Source organism: Hordeum vulgare, chromosome 4H (assembly GCF_904849725.1).
Source record: "Hordeum vulgare subsp. vulgare chromosome 4H, MorexV3_pseudomolecules_assembly, whole genome shotgun sequence".
Lineage (NCBI taxonomy): Eukaryota > Viridiplantae > Streptophyta > Magnoliopsida > Poales > Poaceae > Hordeum > Hordeum vulgare.
In genome coordinates, this window is record NC_058521.1 from 193967089 (window position 1) to 193981408 (window position 14320).

General features: G+C 43.3%; 1 protein-coding gene across 5 annotated transcripts in view; it reads right to left on the minus strand.

The window, feature by feature from the left end:
* Positions 1-11808: 11808 nt before the first annotated feature.
* The window catches only part of LOC123448376 (putative 14-3-3-like protein GF14-H), a 52822-nt gene continuing 50310 nt past the window's right edge, over positions 11809-14320 (minus strand). For 2 of the 5 annotated variants that reach the window (XM_045125229.1, XM_045125231.1), the window contains exons 6-8: positions 13028-13062; positions 12261-12323; positions 11809-12194 (exon numbers count right to left, since the gene is read on the minus strand). In XM_045125229.1, coding sequence (XP_044981164.1) covers positions 12318-12323; positions 13028-13062 — 41 coding nt within the window. In that variant the 3' untranslated portion in view covers positions 11809-12194; positions 12261-12317. The remainder of the gene's footprint in view (positions 12195-12260; positions 12324-13027; positions 13063-14320) is intronic. The other 3 variants (XM_045125227.1, XM_045125228.1, XM_045125230.1) reach the window with 2 other exon arrangements.

Here is a 14320-nt window from a genome sequence, read left to right on the forward strand (position 1 = left end):
GACGCGTGGCTCATGCATCGTCGGTGGCGTGCTCATCGGTGGAGGCATCCGCAGGTCGCGAGGGCGTCCTCGGCCCGCGCCTCTCCTCGGGCCTTCTCTTTCTTCCTCGTAGGGTTACCTTGCCGGGGCTCTTCTTGTTCCTCTTAGCAGGGAGGTGATGGCCTGCCGAGGCCTTGTCAGCCTTCCCGACAAGGGTGGCTTGCCGGGGCTCAGTCCTTCTTTCTCGGCGGGAGGGTCTCGTCGTGGCATTGTCTATCTCCCCGGCAGGGAACTCCTGTCGGTGTCTCTTCATCCTTCCCAATAGGGAGTGCTTGTCGGGGCTTGCAATCTGCACTTGGAGGTTTCTGAGTCTTGCTTCCGCCCTAAGCCCTAGCAACGTGCCTTGCCGCTGTGGAGGGGCTGCCGGTGTCCGCCCACAAGTCTGGGGCACTAGAGACCCCGGTCTTTAGTGAACCAACAAATACTCCTTCGGATCGGTAAAAAATCATTATATAATCTCCTGAAAGTTTTGACCTTCGTATCAGGACAATATTTCCTACTTTCATATTGAGTTGTTTCTGCAGCAGATTTAGATCAACATGACGTCTTCAAGCGCTTTGAAGGACAAGTTCTTCGAGAGGGTCATCAACCCCTACCTTGCGGAGGTGCTGTAACACCCTCAAACCATTGAGATGCACGAGGGGGTGTTGCACATCCGTGATGTTGAGGGGCCAAAGAAGACCGGAAGCATGGAGACAAGGCTTGAAGCAATGGAGCAACAAGTCTTCAAATGCCACGGGATGGTGGAACGAGGACCCAATGCCAATCACATGATGATCACGGAGTTTACTCATAAGCACAAGCTAGACGCCAAGGAAATATGGGATCGCGTCTTCAAGCTTTACGAGAAAATCGAGCATCTCCAAGCCCAGATCTATGACCTGCAAAACCAAAACTGTGACTATAATAAAGATTTAAGAGAATGAGTTTGGCTGTAGATTTGAGGATCCCGAAGACTTGTTCATCTTTTTACAATTGTGAGATCATGCCTTGGAAGACGGAGGACAAGCTTAGAGCCTCACTAACAACTCCAACATCACCACCTTCGAAGAAGGAAAACTAAACACATGGGTATAGGGCACTTCCCTTGGCTTGTGCTAAGCTTGGGGGAGTTGCCCCGGTATCGTATCACCATCACATATTTTCATTTCTTCGTTTTCTTCATTCGATCTTTTTGGTAATACCTTGATCTAGTAGAATAAAGTTTTAGTGTGATCTAGTTTTGAGTTTTGCTTTATGTTCCCCCTATGTAAGCAAGTCTGAGAGTTATATAATAAAGAGTATTTTTGAATTGAGGGCTTTGCTTGCTTGCTATGATCTTGAGAAATAGAAACAGAAAGAAGTATAGAATAAAAGCAAAAGAGTATATATAATGATCATATGGGGAGTGATGACTTCACATATAAAAAGTATGTGGATCGAAATTTGTTGTGAGTTGACAAACAAAGCTATTGGTCATTGCTGCAATAAAAGGAAGTAATAAAGATAGAGAGGTTCACATATAAATATATTATCTTGGACATCTTTTATGATTGTGAGCACTCATTAAAATATTATATGTTAAGAAGTTGATATTGGACAAGGAAGACAACATAATGAGTTATGTTTGCTTATTTCCAAATAGAAGTTATATGGTTATAGATCCTTCAACATGTGTCGCTTGCTTCCACCCCATATTAGCCAAAAACTTCCGCACCAAGTAGAGATACTAATTGTGCATCCAAACACCTTTAACCCAGTTTTGCCTTAAGAGTCCACCATACCTACCTATGGATTGAGTAAGATCCTTCAAGTAAGTTGTCATCGGTGCAAGCAATAAAAATTTCTCTCTAAATATGTGTGATCTATTAGTGTGAGGAAAATAAACTTTATACGAACTTGTGATATGGAAGAAATAAAAGCGACAGACTGCATAATAAAGTTCTTTATCACAAGGGGAAATATAAAGTGAAGTTCTTTTGCAATAAGGGATTGCGCATCCAACTATAAAAGTGCATGACAACCTCTGCTTCCCTCTGCGAAGGGCTTATCTGTTACCTTTACTTTCTAGTACTTACCTTTATGTAAGAGTCATGGTGATCTTCACCATTTCCTTTATTTCACCTTTATCTTTTGGCAAGCGTCATGTGTTGGGGAATGATCTAGACAAATATATCACTCGGATGTGGGTGATCATGAGTTATTATTGTTGACATTACCCTTGAGGTAAATAGTTGGGAGGCAAAACTAAAAGCCCATATCTTTCTCTGTGTTCGATTGAAGCTTTGATCTCATAGGTACCGCATGAGTGTTAGCAATTATTAAAGACCATAAGATGATTGAGTGCGTGGATTTGCTTTACAAGCACTTATATTGACTCTTTCCTACATTGTGATAAATTGGAATTGCTTCAGTGACTGAAATCATAGTTTGTTAGTTATCAATAGAGTTCTTGACTCATATTCTACCTTGTGAATGAATTGTTACTCTAGCATAAGATATTCTATGTCAATAGGTGTCGCTCTTCTAAATATAACCATGATGCCTTGTGAATGAATTGTTACTCTAGCATAAGATGGAGGACCAAAGAGATCCATGTGAAGGAGTTCCATGGTCCTTTTTGTATAGATGATAGTCGTGGGGCGGTGAGTGATACGTTCATTTTGCATCATGCTTTTATATCGATACTTATTGCATTATGGGCTGTTAATACACATTATGGTACAATACTTATGTCTTTTCTCTCTTATTTTACAAGGTTTACATGAAGAGGGAGAATGCTGGCAGCTGGAATTCTGGACCGGAAAAGGAGCAAATCTGAGAGACCTATTGTGCACAACTCCAAAAGTTCTGAAAACTCACGGAGAATTATTTTGGAATCTATAAAAAATATTAGGCGAAAGAAATACATCAGGGGACCCACCATGTGGCCACAAGCCAGGGCGCGCCCTACAGGCTTGTGGGCCCCCTGGCAGGCCTCCGGTGCCCATCTTCTCCTATATGAAGGGTTTCGACCTGGAAAAAATCATATCAGAACTTTCGGGGCGAAGCGCCGTTGTTTCGAGGCGGAACTTCGGCAGAACCAATCTAGAGCTCCGGCGGAGCTATTATGCTGGGGAAACTTCCCTCCCGGAGGGGGGAATCGAAGCCATCGTCATCACCAATGATCCACTCACCACGAGGGGGTCAATCTTCATCAGCACCATCTCCTCTCCAAACCCTAGTTCATCTCTTGTATCTGATCTTTGTCTCAAACCTCAGATTGGTACCTGGGGGTTGTTGGTAGTGTTGATTACTCTTTGTAGTTGATGCTAGTTGGTTTACTTGGTGGAAGATCATATGTTCAGATCCTTAATGATTATTAATACTCCTCTGATTAGGAACATGAATATGCTTTGTGAGTAATTATGTTTGTTCCTAAGGACATGGAATGAGTCTTGCTATAAGTAATCATGTGAATTTGGTATTTGTTCGATATTTTGATGAGATGTATGTTGTATTTCCTCTAGTGGTGTCATGTGAATGTCGACTACATGACACTTCACCATTATTTGGGCCTAGGGGGAGGCATTGGGGAGTAATAACTGGATGATGGGTTGCTATAGTGACAGAAGCTTAAACCATAGTTTATGTGTTGCTTCGTAAGGGGCTGATTTGGATCCATATGTTTCATGCTATGGTTAGATTTCTTAATTCTTCTTTCATAGTTGCGAATGCTTGTGAGAGAGGTTAACATAAGTGGAATGTTTGTCCAAGTAAGGGTAGCACCCAAGCACGGGTCCAGCCACATACCAAATTATCAAAGTGACGAACACAAATCATATGAGCATGATGGAAACTAGCTTGACAGAAATTCCCATGTGTCCTCGGGAACGCTTTTTGCTTTATATAAGGGTTTGTCCAGGCTTGTCCTTTGCTATAAAAAGGATTGGGCCACCTTGTTGTACCTTTGTTACATTTGTTAGTTGCTACCCGTTACGAATTACCTTATCACAAAACTATCTGTTACCGATAATTTCAGTGCTTGCACAGAATACCTTACTGAAAACCGCTTGTCATTTCCTTCTGATCCTCGTTGGGTTCGACACTCTTACTTATAGAAAGGACTACGATAGATCCCCTATACTTGTGGGTCATCAGTGAGCTGTCTCATGAATCTTTCCTTCAATACATGCACTGCAAGCACTTCCTCTGGCGAAACTCACATTGGATAGTGCGAGAACGTGATCCCCTTTGAGGAGACTTTGCAAAGATCTCATATTGACATGGGCTAGCCGTCGATGCCAAAGCCACCCCACATCAACTTTAGCTATTAGGCAAGTTGCGGTCTCAATGGGTCGCTCCAAAAAGTTAACCACATAGAGACCACCCTCTACATGCCCAACAAAGGCTACTTTAAGAGTCTTGCTCCACAAAAGGGCCACAGAGTCAATGCAAAATGAAGTACTAAAGCCCATAAGTGCAAGTTGATGAACGGAAAGTAATTGTATGTGAGGGTCTCAACAAGCATAACTTTTTCAATGTAAGTTCACGAGAAATTATCACCTTGCTGAGACCCAATACCTTTGGAATTGCATCATCACCAAAGGAGACTTGGGTAGCAATGGGTGGGTGGGGATGAACGTCTACCACCAAGTCCTTGCTTCCGGTCATATGATTTGTTGCTCCACTATCAAGCAACCATGACACCCCACCGGAGGCAAACTCCTGCATAAGATCAATGCTTGGGTTTAGGTACCCATTCTTTAATGGGTCCTCTTATGTTAGTAACGAGGGTCTTAGGAACCCAAATAGACCATGCGATGTACTCACCATAAGAACCAACAAACTTAGCCAAAACGTTTCCATCACTGGCACGACACAACACATATGAGGGACTAAAGTCGCCGGCTATGTTGGGTAGAGGGCTATTTCCATTCAGTTCATTACCACCCTTAGCTTGGTCCTTTTTCTTCCCATGAGTACCCTCCCCTAATTTAACAAAGGTTTCCATAAGCTGAGGATGTTGCTTGGTCTTCTTCTTCTTGTTCTTCTTCTTGGACTTGGGTGCAAACCCAACTCCTTTTGCAACCACTTCCTTTTGACTACTCAGAAGGTCATTAAGATTCTCTTCACCTTGGATGCATGTCACAAGGCCTTTGTCAAGTTGCTCTTTCAATTTGGAGTTCTCCTCCACAAGATGTGCATGCTCACAATAGGGGGTAGTAGCATGGACATTACAATTGAAATAAATGGAGAGCAAGTGGCTATTTCCTTAGTGAGTTTTACTTGGAGTTGAGCATGAGAATCTTTTAAAGAGACATGAGCACTCTTCAAGGTCTTGTGAGCCTTGTCAAGTATTGCAAGCTCTTTCTTGAGTCTATCATGATCAAGCCCAAGTGGACTCTTTTCGGATTGAAGCACACGGGTAAGAACAAGAGCATGATCAAGATCTTTCTTTAACTTAGCAAGGTCATCGTTAGGTGACTCCTCAAGAATCAAATGAAGTCCTTGTTCTTTTTTAAGAGCAATGGAAAGATCCGCAATCTCATCGGCATAGTCACAACTATGAGCTTGAAGCATAGAGATAGTATCTTCATGAGATTCAATAAGGTCATTAGCCTCACCGAGTTCTTCCAAGAGAGAAATAACATGCTTCTTGGATTTACCCATGAGATTTCTCATGAAATTACCAAAAGAGTTTTCCTCCTCCTCTACCTCTCCCTTTTCATCTCCGATATCCATAGTGGCAGAAATGGTAGCTTTGATGTTGGAAGTTTGAGCATTAGATGTTACCTTGTTGGATGCCTTGGCCATCAGACACTTGGCAACGTGGTTATCGTTGTGGTCATTGAAGAGATACACATTGCTTGGATAAGAAGATGCAATGGCCACCGTGGCCATTCCCATTGCTTCACCACTTGTCTCATTGTCATCATCCTCATCGGAGAGGTACACTTCTTGAGCCACCAACCCCTTTGGGGGCATCTTCTTGGGGAAGGTGTTCTTGTTTGGGAAAGACTTGGTCTTGTCTTTGCGAATCAGCTTGCCACCATTGTCTTCCCTCTGCTCATAGGGACAATCTGCCACAAAGTGACTTGCATTGCCACAATTGTAGCAAGTTCTCACGCGTTGCTTTCCCTTAGACCCACTTGACTTGTTCTTGGATAAGTTGGGCCTTGAGTTTTTCTTGTTTCCCCAAAACTGCCTTGATGCAAGATCCATGTGCTTGTGGTAAGCATACTTGGTGTCTTCAGGACGAGATTCTTCTTCGTCTTCCTCATCTTCCTCCACAGCAGCCTTGGCCTTCAAACAAGGTTGGGGGAGTCTTTTCTTGACCATTGAACTCGGGCTAGAGTATTGTCGGTGGTCTTGTTCAAAATGTTCATGGCAATAAACTCATCCAACACATCACTTGAGGACAAGGAATGAAAGTCGGGCCTTTGACGGATGACCGAGGACATGGACTTGTTGAAAGGCGTGATGGCCTTGAGAAAGTTGCTCTTAATCCAAGTGTCATCCACATCTTTGCTTCCATGATCCTGAAGAGAAACAAGAAGAGTTGTAACTCTTCGATATAGCTCACCAGGGTCCTCATCCTCGATCATAGCAAATTCACCGGCCTCGCCAAGAACCACTTCATAGTTGGACCGTTGAATGCTAGAGCTTACCTTGTACATGGAGATGATGTGCTCCCAACAGTCTTTGGCGCAAGTGAAGGGGCGCAAGTGAGGAAGATCTTCAATAGGAACAACTTCTTGAAGAATGAACAAGGCGGAGTGGTTGAGCTGATTGTCAGCCTCTTCTCTTGGCGTGAGGTTGCTTGGATCACGTGGGTAGTATCCTTGCTCAATGATTCTCCAAAGTTGTGTTGAGTTGTGATTTAAATGCGACTTAATACGAAAAACCAAGTTAGAAAAATCATTCTTAACAAGCTTTGAGGACCTAGATTAACAATATGCGGTGGGTGAACTAGTCCTCCATAGACCATGGGAGGAGGAACAGAGGCAAAAGCATTTGCCCCACTTGTTTCTTGAGGCGTTTTATCCTTTTCACTTCTAGCATTTCCATTTTTGGAATTGCCCCCCCCCCCAAATCCGAAGTTGTGGGAGCCACCAACAATGGGTCGGTAGGCGGTTTTGTAAATATCAAGGAAATCCTTTAGCATGCTTTTGACTTTGATAGGCACCGAGGATTTAAATGTGGACATGACCTCATTTAATTACTCTCGGATGACCGAGTTTGCAACCGCCCCCTTGGGCACCTCACCAACCCGTTCCCCGTCATTAACCATACTCTTTGGATGGTGAAACCCTTAATAAAGAGATGAGGCTCTGATATCAATTGAAAGGATCAATATGGTTGACTAGAGGGGGGTTGAATAGGCAATTGACAAATTTTAAGCTTTTCTTTAAACAAATTAAGTTTAACAACAAATAGGTTGTCTAGATATGCAACTAGGTGAACAACCTATATGATGCTAACAACAACAATAATAAGCAAAGAGTAAATACAAGTAAAGGTAAGAAATAACCACAAGTGGAACCGATGAAGACTAGGATGTGTTCTCGAAGTTCCTTCCCTTTGAGGGGAAGTACATCTCCGTTGGAGCGGTGTGGAGGCACAATGCTCCCCAAGATGCCACTAAGGCCACCGTATTCTCCTCACGCCCTCACACAATGTGAAGTGTCGTGATTCCACTAAGTGGTGCCCTTGAAGGTGGCAATTGGACCTTTACAACAATGTTGGGGCTCTCTCAACAACTTAATTGGAGGCTCCCAACAAAACCGTGGAGCTTCATCACAATAGAATGTGGCTCCGAGGTGACCTCTTCCGTCTAGGGTGCTCAAACACCCAAGAGTAACAAAATCTACACAAGAACTTGGGGAATCAATTTTCCTTTGGTGGAAGTGTAGATCTAGGTCTCCTCCTTCAATCCCTAGCAAGACAACAAGTTTGGGTGGCTAGGGAGAGAGATCGGGCAAGAAAGCTTCAGTGCATCGATGGAGGAGAGAGAGAGGTAAGAGATAAGGGGGAGGAAGAAGAAAACTCTCCTTATATAGCCCCCCCAGATTTCTAACTGTTGCAGCTAATTTGCACAGGGCGATACAACCGGTTGCCAGGCCGATACAACCGATGTTCCTATATTAGCGGAACAACCAGTGAAACACCGACCTACAACCGGGCCAAAACAGAAATTTGGCCCTAAGGTGTCACCAGCCACGACCATTGGGTGTGGCTAAGTCCCAAGCGGTACAACCGCTTGGAACACCGGTAGTACTGGCTATAATTAATATAGAGGTACAATTGGGCCACCAGCGCCCAACAACCGCAGTGAAACAGAGCCATGACCGGTTGTGGACTGATGCAGTGCTGGTACAACCACCCAATAGTTGAGCGGTAGAACCGCTCATAGCAGCGGTACAACCGGTCAGTTAGAAAAACACGGGCTCCTCTCTTAGTGATGCGATGGAACGTGATGGATGCAACAGTGTGTGAGAAGAATTGATTCACCCATAGACTTCCAATGTGGATTCCCTCTTAATAGTACGGGATCCCTACGACCAAAGAGAATAAACACGCAGGGAACACGTCTTCGATATTTTCCGTTTGGAGGGAAAACCTAAGCGTCTTGTGTATAACAAATGATACCTGCATACTTGACACCCGTTTAGATAACATAGTGAGTTGTCATCATCACCAAAACATAAGCAAGAGAATGCCCTTATAGTTATATTTGCGAAAGGGTAGATTTCCTGATTTGCGCAAGTCAAACCTAATGCCACGTGGTCACAGTTCTTTGAAGGTGCTAGAGAAAATAACTAATAATGCATATAAACTTGAGCTGCCTGCAGAGTTTGGGGTTAGTCCCACCTTTAACATTGCAGATTTAAAGCCTTATTTAGATGAGGAAGATGAGCTTCCGTCGAGGACGACTTCATTTTAAGAAGGGGAGGATGATGAGAACATCAACACCAGTGTTACACCCACAGCCCCAAAATCTATACATATTGGACCAATTACTAGAGCTCGCGCACTCCAATTGAATTACGAGGTATTTTCATTTATTGGAAATCCTTCTAATGCTCGTGAAGATATAATGCTGCCTAAATTAGATACTTTTGTTTTATTTATGAATGAAGGACCTAGCATGGACAAGAAAGATGACCATTGAAGTGAAATCAAGCATGGATAAGGAGGTGCGCGCGGGGGAAATAACAATAGAGTTTCTAGTGGTGATTTTCGTACTTTGAAGCCACCATAAGGACACGAAGGCTTGGACGAAATGTACAAGATGTCAGTTCATAAATTTCATCCATAGGCTATTATAGGTGATGGGTCACCTTATTTTTTGGCCACGCCCATGTAATTTCGAAATACCACATTATATGCTATTTTTGAATCCGTATGTATGGGAAAACAGAGTTAGGGTTGGTTTCGGACCCCTCCTCCAAGGGGTCACGAAATTCCCCTCTATTCCCTCATATATACAACCCTTAGGCCGTCGTTTGAACTTGGGGTTTTTTAATTACAAGTTCACCACAGCTGCAACTTCACGTCCTTCGTTTGTGTTCTACGACCAGACCAAGACATCACAGAACCCCACTTTCATCAATAAAGTTTTTTTCTTATATTTGCAATATCCAGATTACAATTTCAGTTCCTTGCTTGTTTTTCGTTTGCGTGCAAGGAACAGACCCTCATGGTGAGGTTGATCATGCTCCAGAGTGGTCAATAACCTCTCGGGTTGGTTTATCGATTGCTAAGACGTGACGTCATCACACGTTCGTAGTCGGATCGTCAAAGTCTACTCCATCATAAACGATAGTCACGTCTCATCGAAAGACAGTGACAACTTTGCCTCTATCATCAAGGCAGGAAGCCTACTTTCAAGTTTTTGGTGCAAAAAGTTAATCAAAAAAGGCCAAGGTACGATCCAAGCAAATTCAAAGAATTTGAGAAATTCAAATAAACCAAGATATTTTGAGAGAAAGAAAAAAGAGCCAAAATTCAGGGTGTTACATAGGAGATACTAGGGCGATGTTTAGTGGCGGCCAACCGGCAGGTCGACCTTGAGGAAACCGGAATTGGATCCAGCAACGGCCAGGGCCGACAAAGAAGGCGGAGCCCCAAGACTATCCACAACCAGGGAGGTCGCAGGGCGGCCGGCCTAGCCTGAAGGAGGCGGGGCCGCGACCTGAAGGAGGCGAAGTGACAACGACCTAGCCTGAAGAAGACGGGTGGGCGGCGACCGGCCTGGAGAACGAGTCCATGAGAGAAGATCGCTAGGCAGCAGAAGAAGTGTGACTCGATCTAGCGAAGTGGACTCAATCAAAGGAGTGAAGACCTACAGGGGACGAAGCGGGTCGAATTGGGAAGACGAGGGTGCATCGGAGCAGCGACAATCGGCTAAGAGATCACAATGCCACGAGTAGAGGATCAAGCATGAGTTGCCCGTGCTAAAAAAGAACCTAAGTTGTAGTACCATGTTATGAATATGTAATTTAGTATTATCTAAAGGCCAAAGCCATCATATATAAAAGGGAAACACTTCCTTCCCACCAGCGGATCTCATGCGAACGTCGACCGCGTCTACCTTTTGCCACGTGCCACCTTGGCCCACGTCTTTCTTTCAATCTTACCTCTTCTAGAGAAATCAATGCTTCTTCCTCTCCCCCATAATATCTCAAGTCGCTTTCCTCTACCTCTCTACCTCTCAGATCACTGCATACATCTTTTTGGTCCTCGCGCACGAAACGCCTTGCAGTCAAGCAACCATGGCTTTTCCTCATCCCTTACAACAAGCAGCCCTTACTCCTCCAACTCCTCGCTTTTTGTAGCAAGCCATGGCGTCCCAAGCTACCAACATGTGGATAAGCGATCGAGCTATTCGCGGCTGTTGCGGCTGCTAGGAGTTGTTGCTGCGTCGTCAGGTCACACTGCCATGAAGCTCATGGTAGGTGCTCGGCTACTATGGCCATCGGCCGGTGCTATGCAACAATCGGGGAAGACCTCCCACAGGGGACAGGATCCTTCACCTTCACCGCAACTAAGTTTCTGCAACATCATTGTTGTGCGGACCTAGTGCAACTACGACACAACAAGTTTCCGCGGTCTTTCTTGCAATTTTTTTACAACAAATGTCTTGTTGCATAAATACGACAGGTCGACGAGTTTCTGCGGCATGATTTGTGTTGTAGTGTCTTGTTTTTTGAAACAAAGGTTTTGTTACAGGAAACAAAGAAAAGGTTAAGATTGTTGTTGCAAATTTTATAATAAAGGTCTTGTTGCAGAAATACAACAAAAGGTCAGAAATGCTTTTGCAAGAAAGGCCCTGCTACAATAGAGGTTTTGCAACAAAGGCTTTGTTACAGAAAAATAAGAAAGATAACGGTTGGAAGGCTCATGTCTGACGCTCTGGCCGATCTTTTGAAAAGATCAATTGGCGGACGCGTGGCACTTCCCTATATAAAAGTACATAAAGGAGGCCAAAATACAAAAAATCAAAGGACATCATAACTTTTAACACGAACAAGGGCAATAGATAGGAGGGGAAGGTAAGTCACGCTAGGTTAGGGACAATTTGAAAAGATTTGGCCAGCCACTCGGATCCGACTTGCCGGACTCATCCAGGCAACCCCATATCCATGCCACTTATATGGATTGGGTTTCAGCGTTGCCGGACAGCTCGGACATTTGGGTTGGTTTTGGAGGTTCTGGTTCGGTGAGTGATGACCAAGTTGTCCGCCTGGACTGGGAGGGTTTGAGAGTTCGGTTGCAGATGCTCTAACCAAATATACACTTTCCACAAGATTTGAAACTCATCTAATAGTTGGCTGAAACATTTCAGAGTCATAAAAAATGGCAGTTTTTCGTCACTGATAGCAGATATACTACTAGTTACATATAGTCCGCCATACTACATCAACGCTTAATACACATGGAAGAAAACTAGAAACAAAAGCATCAAAGATGGATGGTCACTGCTCCAAGATCTCAAAACATGAGCAAAGCTGGGCACATGATTACCAATCCAAATTATGAGTAGCCTAGTAGAACACCAAGCGAGGACCCCCAGAAATAACAAGTTGCACAGCAGGTAAGTCCCTTTGGGGTGATTTCAATGATATCATTATGTTCTGGTTATTTCGTACACATGCGTCCTAGGGAGCCTTTAAGCACATTCCAGATCCCTGCTAAAATGACGGAAAATTGTATCAGCCCATTGTCACAAAAACAACAGTGTCTAGCAGGTTTGGTACCATTATGTTATTGTTATTTGCACACATGCATGCTTGGGGGCCTTGAGCACATTCCAGTTATCCCTGTTAGAATGTCGGAAAATTGTATGAGCGCATTGTCACAAAACCAACAGTGTCTAGCAACATGACAGCATCAGCATAGTGTGATCAGACGAATTTGCAGGTATCCTACTTCTGCTAGCTCGTAGACATATTGCAGTTTTGAGATAAACAAGGATTTGCAGATAACTTGCCACAACAGATTTACACATGAGCTGAAGTGCATACTATCTACACCCTCCGTAAAGAAATATAAGAGCATTTAGATCACTAAAGTAGTGTTCTAAATGCTTTTATATTTCTTCACGGAGGGAGTATATTGCAGAGAGTTCATTAATTACATTAACAGAGCGGAGGCAGAATGCTTCTTTGATGATTCGCCGTGACTATACCAACATTAATTGTACCGACCTCTACTTCCATAATTCTAGTTTCAATAGCTGTCCGATGAGTTTCATGTTCAAAACAAGCATCTGTAACTGTAAGTGGATACTTTAAAATGTGCATCAGTTCATGACTTCGCTGCAGATAAGTATTGGATCATGAAAGTTCTACTGTAGGTATAGGATCTATGTTTTTTAAACTGGAAATATCACGATACATGAAGTTCCAGTTATTATTATTTCCTGCAATGGACTATTTATGTTCTCCACCATACATACAAACCTTTCAAATGCATATAATTTTTCTAACAATACAAATGGATGTCACAGGAATGAGCATGTTACCTCCATATCGATGTCGCTGTCCTTCGAGGTTTCACCTGCCAAAATAAAAGAGACCATGATTTTGGTTGTCAAGCGCTAAAGCAGAGACTGTCAAAAATGGAGTCAGAATTGTGGTCATGGACTCGTTACTGTCAATGACTAGACATTGACCATCGAATGATTAATGGTGGTGAATATTTCTGACACCAGCAAAACGGAGGAAAAACCATCAGCATCTCAAGTACAATTATCTCGGTATATTTTTAGTAACTCCGATGATCAAACTTAAACCAACTACTTCCTCTGTTCCTAAATATAATTCTTTTTAGAGGTTTCACTAGGAGATTATATACAGATATATATAGACATACTTTAGAGTGTAGATTCACTCATTTTGCTCCATATATAGTCCCCTAGTGGAATCTGTAAAAAGACTTATATTTAGGGACAGAGGGAGTAGCAAGGATCTAGGTAACTTGCAGTAACTATCAATTTGTCATCATTTCTGGTGCAAAAGGATCTTTTCATGCAACCTATAAGGAGCAACTGTTTGGTTAGGTAGAGTGGCAAAACAAAACATGGGAGGTACTTGGCTTCTTCAGATGACGTACTGAACCCTCTTGGACAGGATGATAAAACAAAGAAAAGCATAAGCAGTATTCAATTTCACAGGACATTGTATCTCACTTGCTTGGGCAGAATGACAAGGCTGTTCGCACGCAAACATGTCACGGGGTACCCCTGATATCGAGCACGATACGCAAGACAACGTTGCCGGAAAGGCCTCGCCGGGAGCGCGAAATGCAAGACACGCCGGTGAGAACTTTTTGTTAGGAACTAGGAAAAATGCCCGTGCGTTGCTACGGGTCTAGGGACAATGGTTGGAACGAGGGATGCGACTTCTCTTTACATTCTTCCAGAGTTCAGCTACTAATTGAAAACCGAACTATGTTTTGTCATCCATGGTTTAGTATGCACTTATATAAACCGGAATCAGCAGTCCTTGGAAATAATTTATGTACTTATTTCATTCTCGTCTAGGCATATATTGTTCCGCCATGTGTTTGTGTCACAATGGGCACAAAGGATTTAAATATTTTGTCAAAAATGTAGAAATAAACCCATAAATTAACTTTTTTTTCTTTGTTTTAATCCCCTTGTTTGCATGGGCGACGTGTGCCGTTTGGCCCTCGCACCTAGGGGTGGGCATTTTAACCGAAGACCGAATTACCGAACCGAAAAAACCGAGAGCGAAGCCAAATAGACCGAAACCGAAAATGTTTATACTAAATTCGGTCAGCAACTTTGTATAAC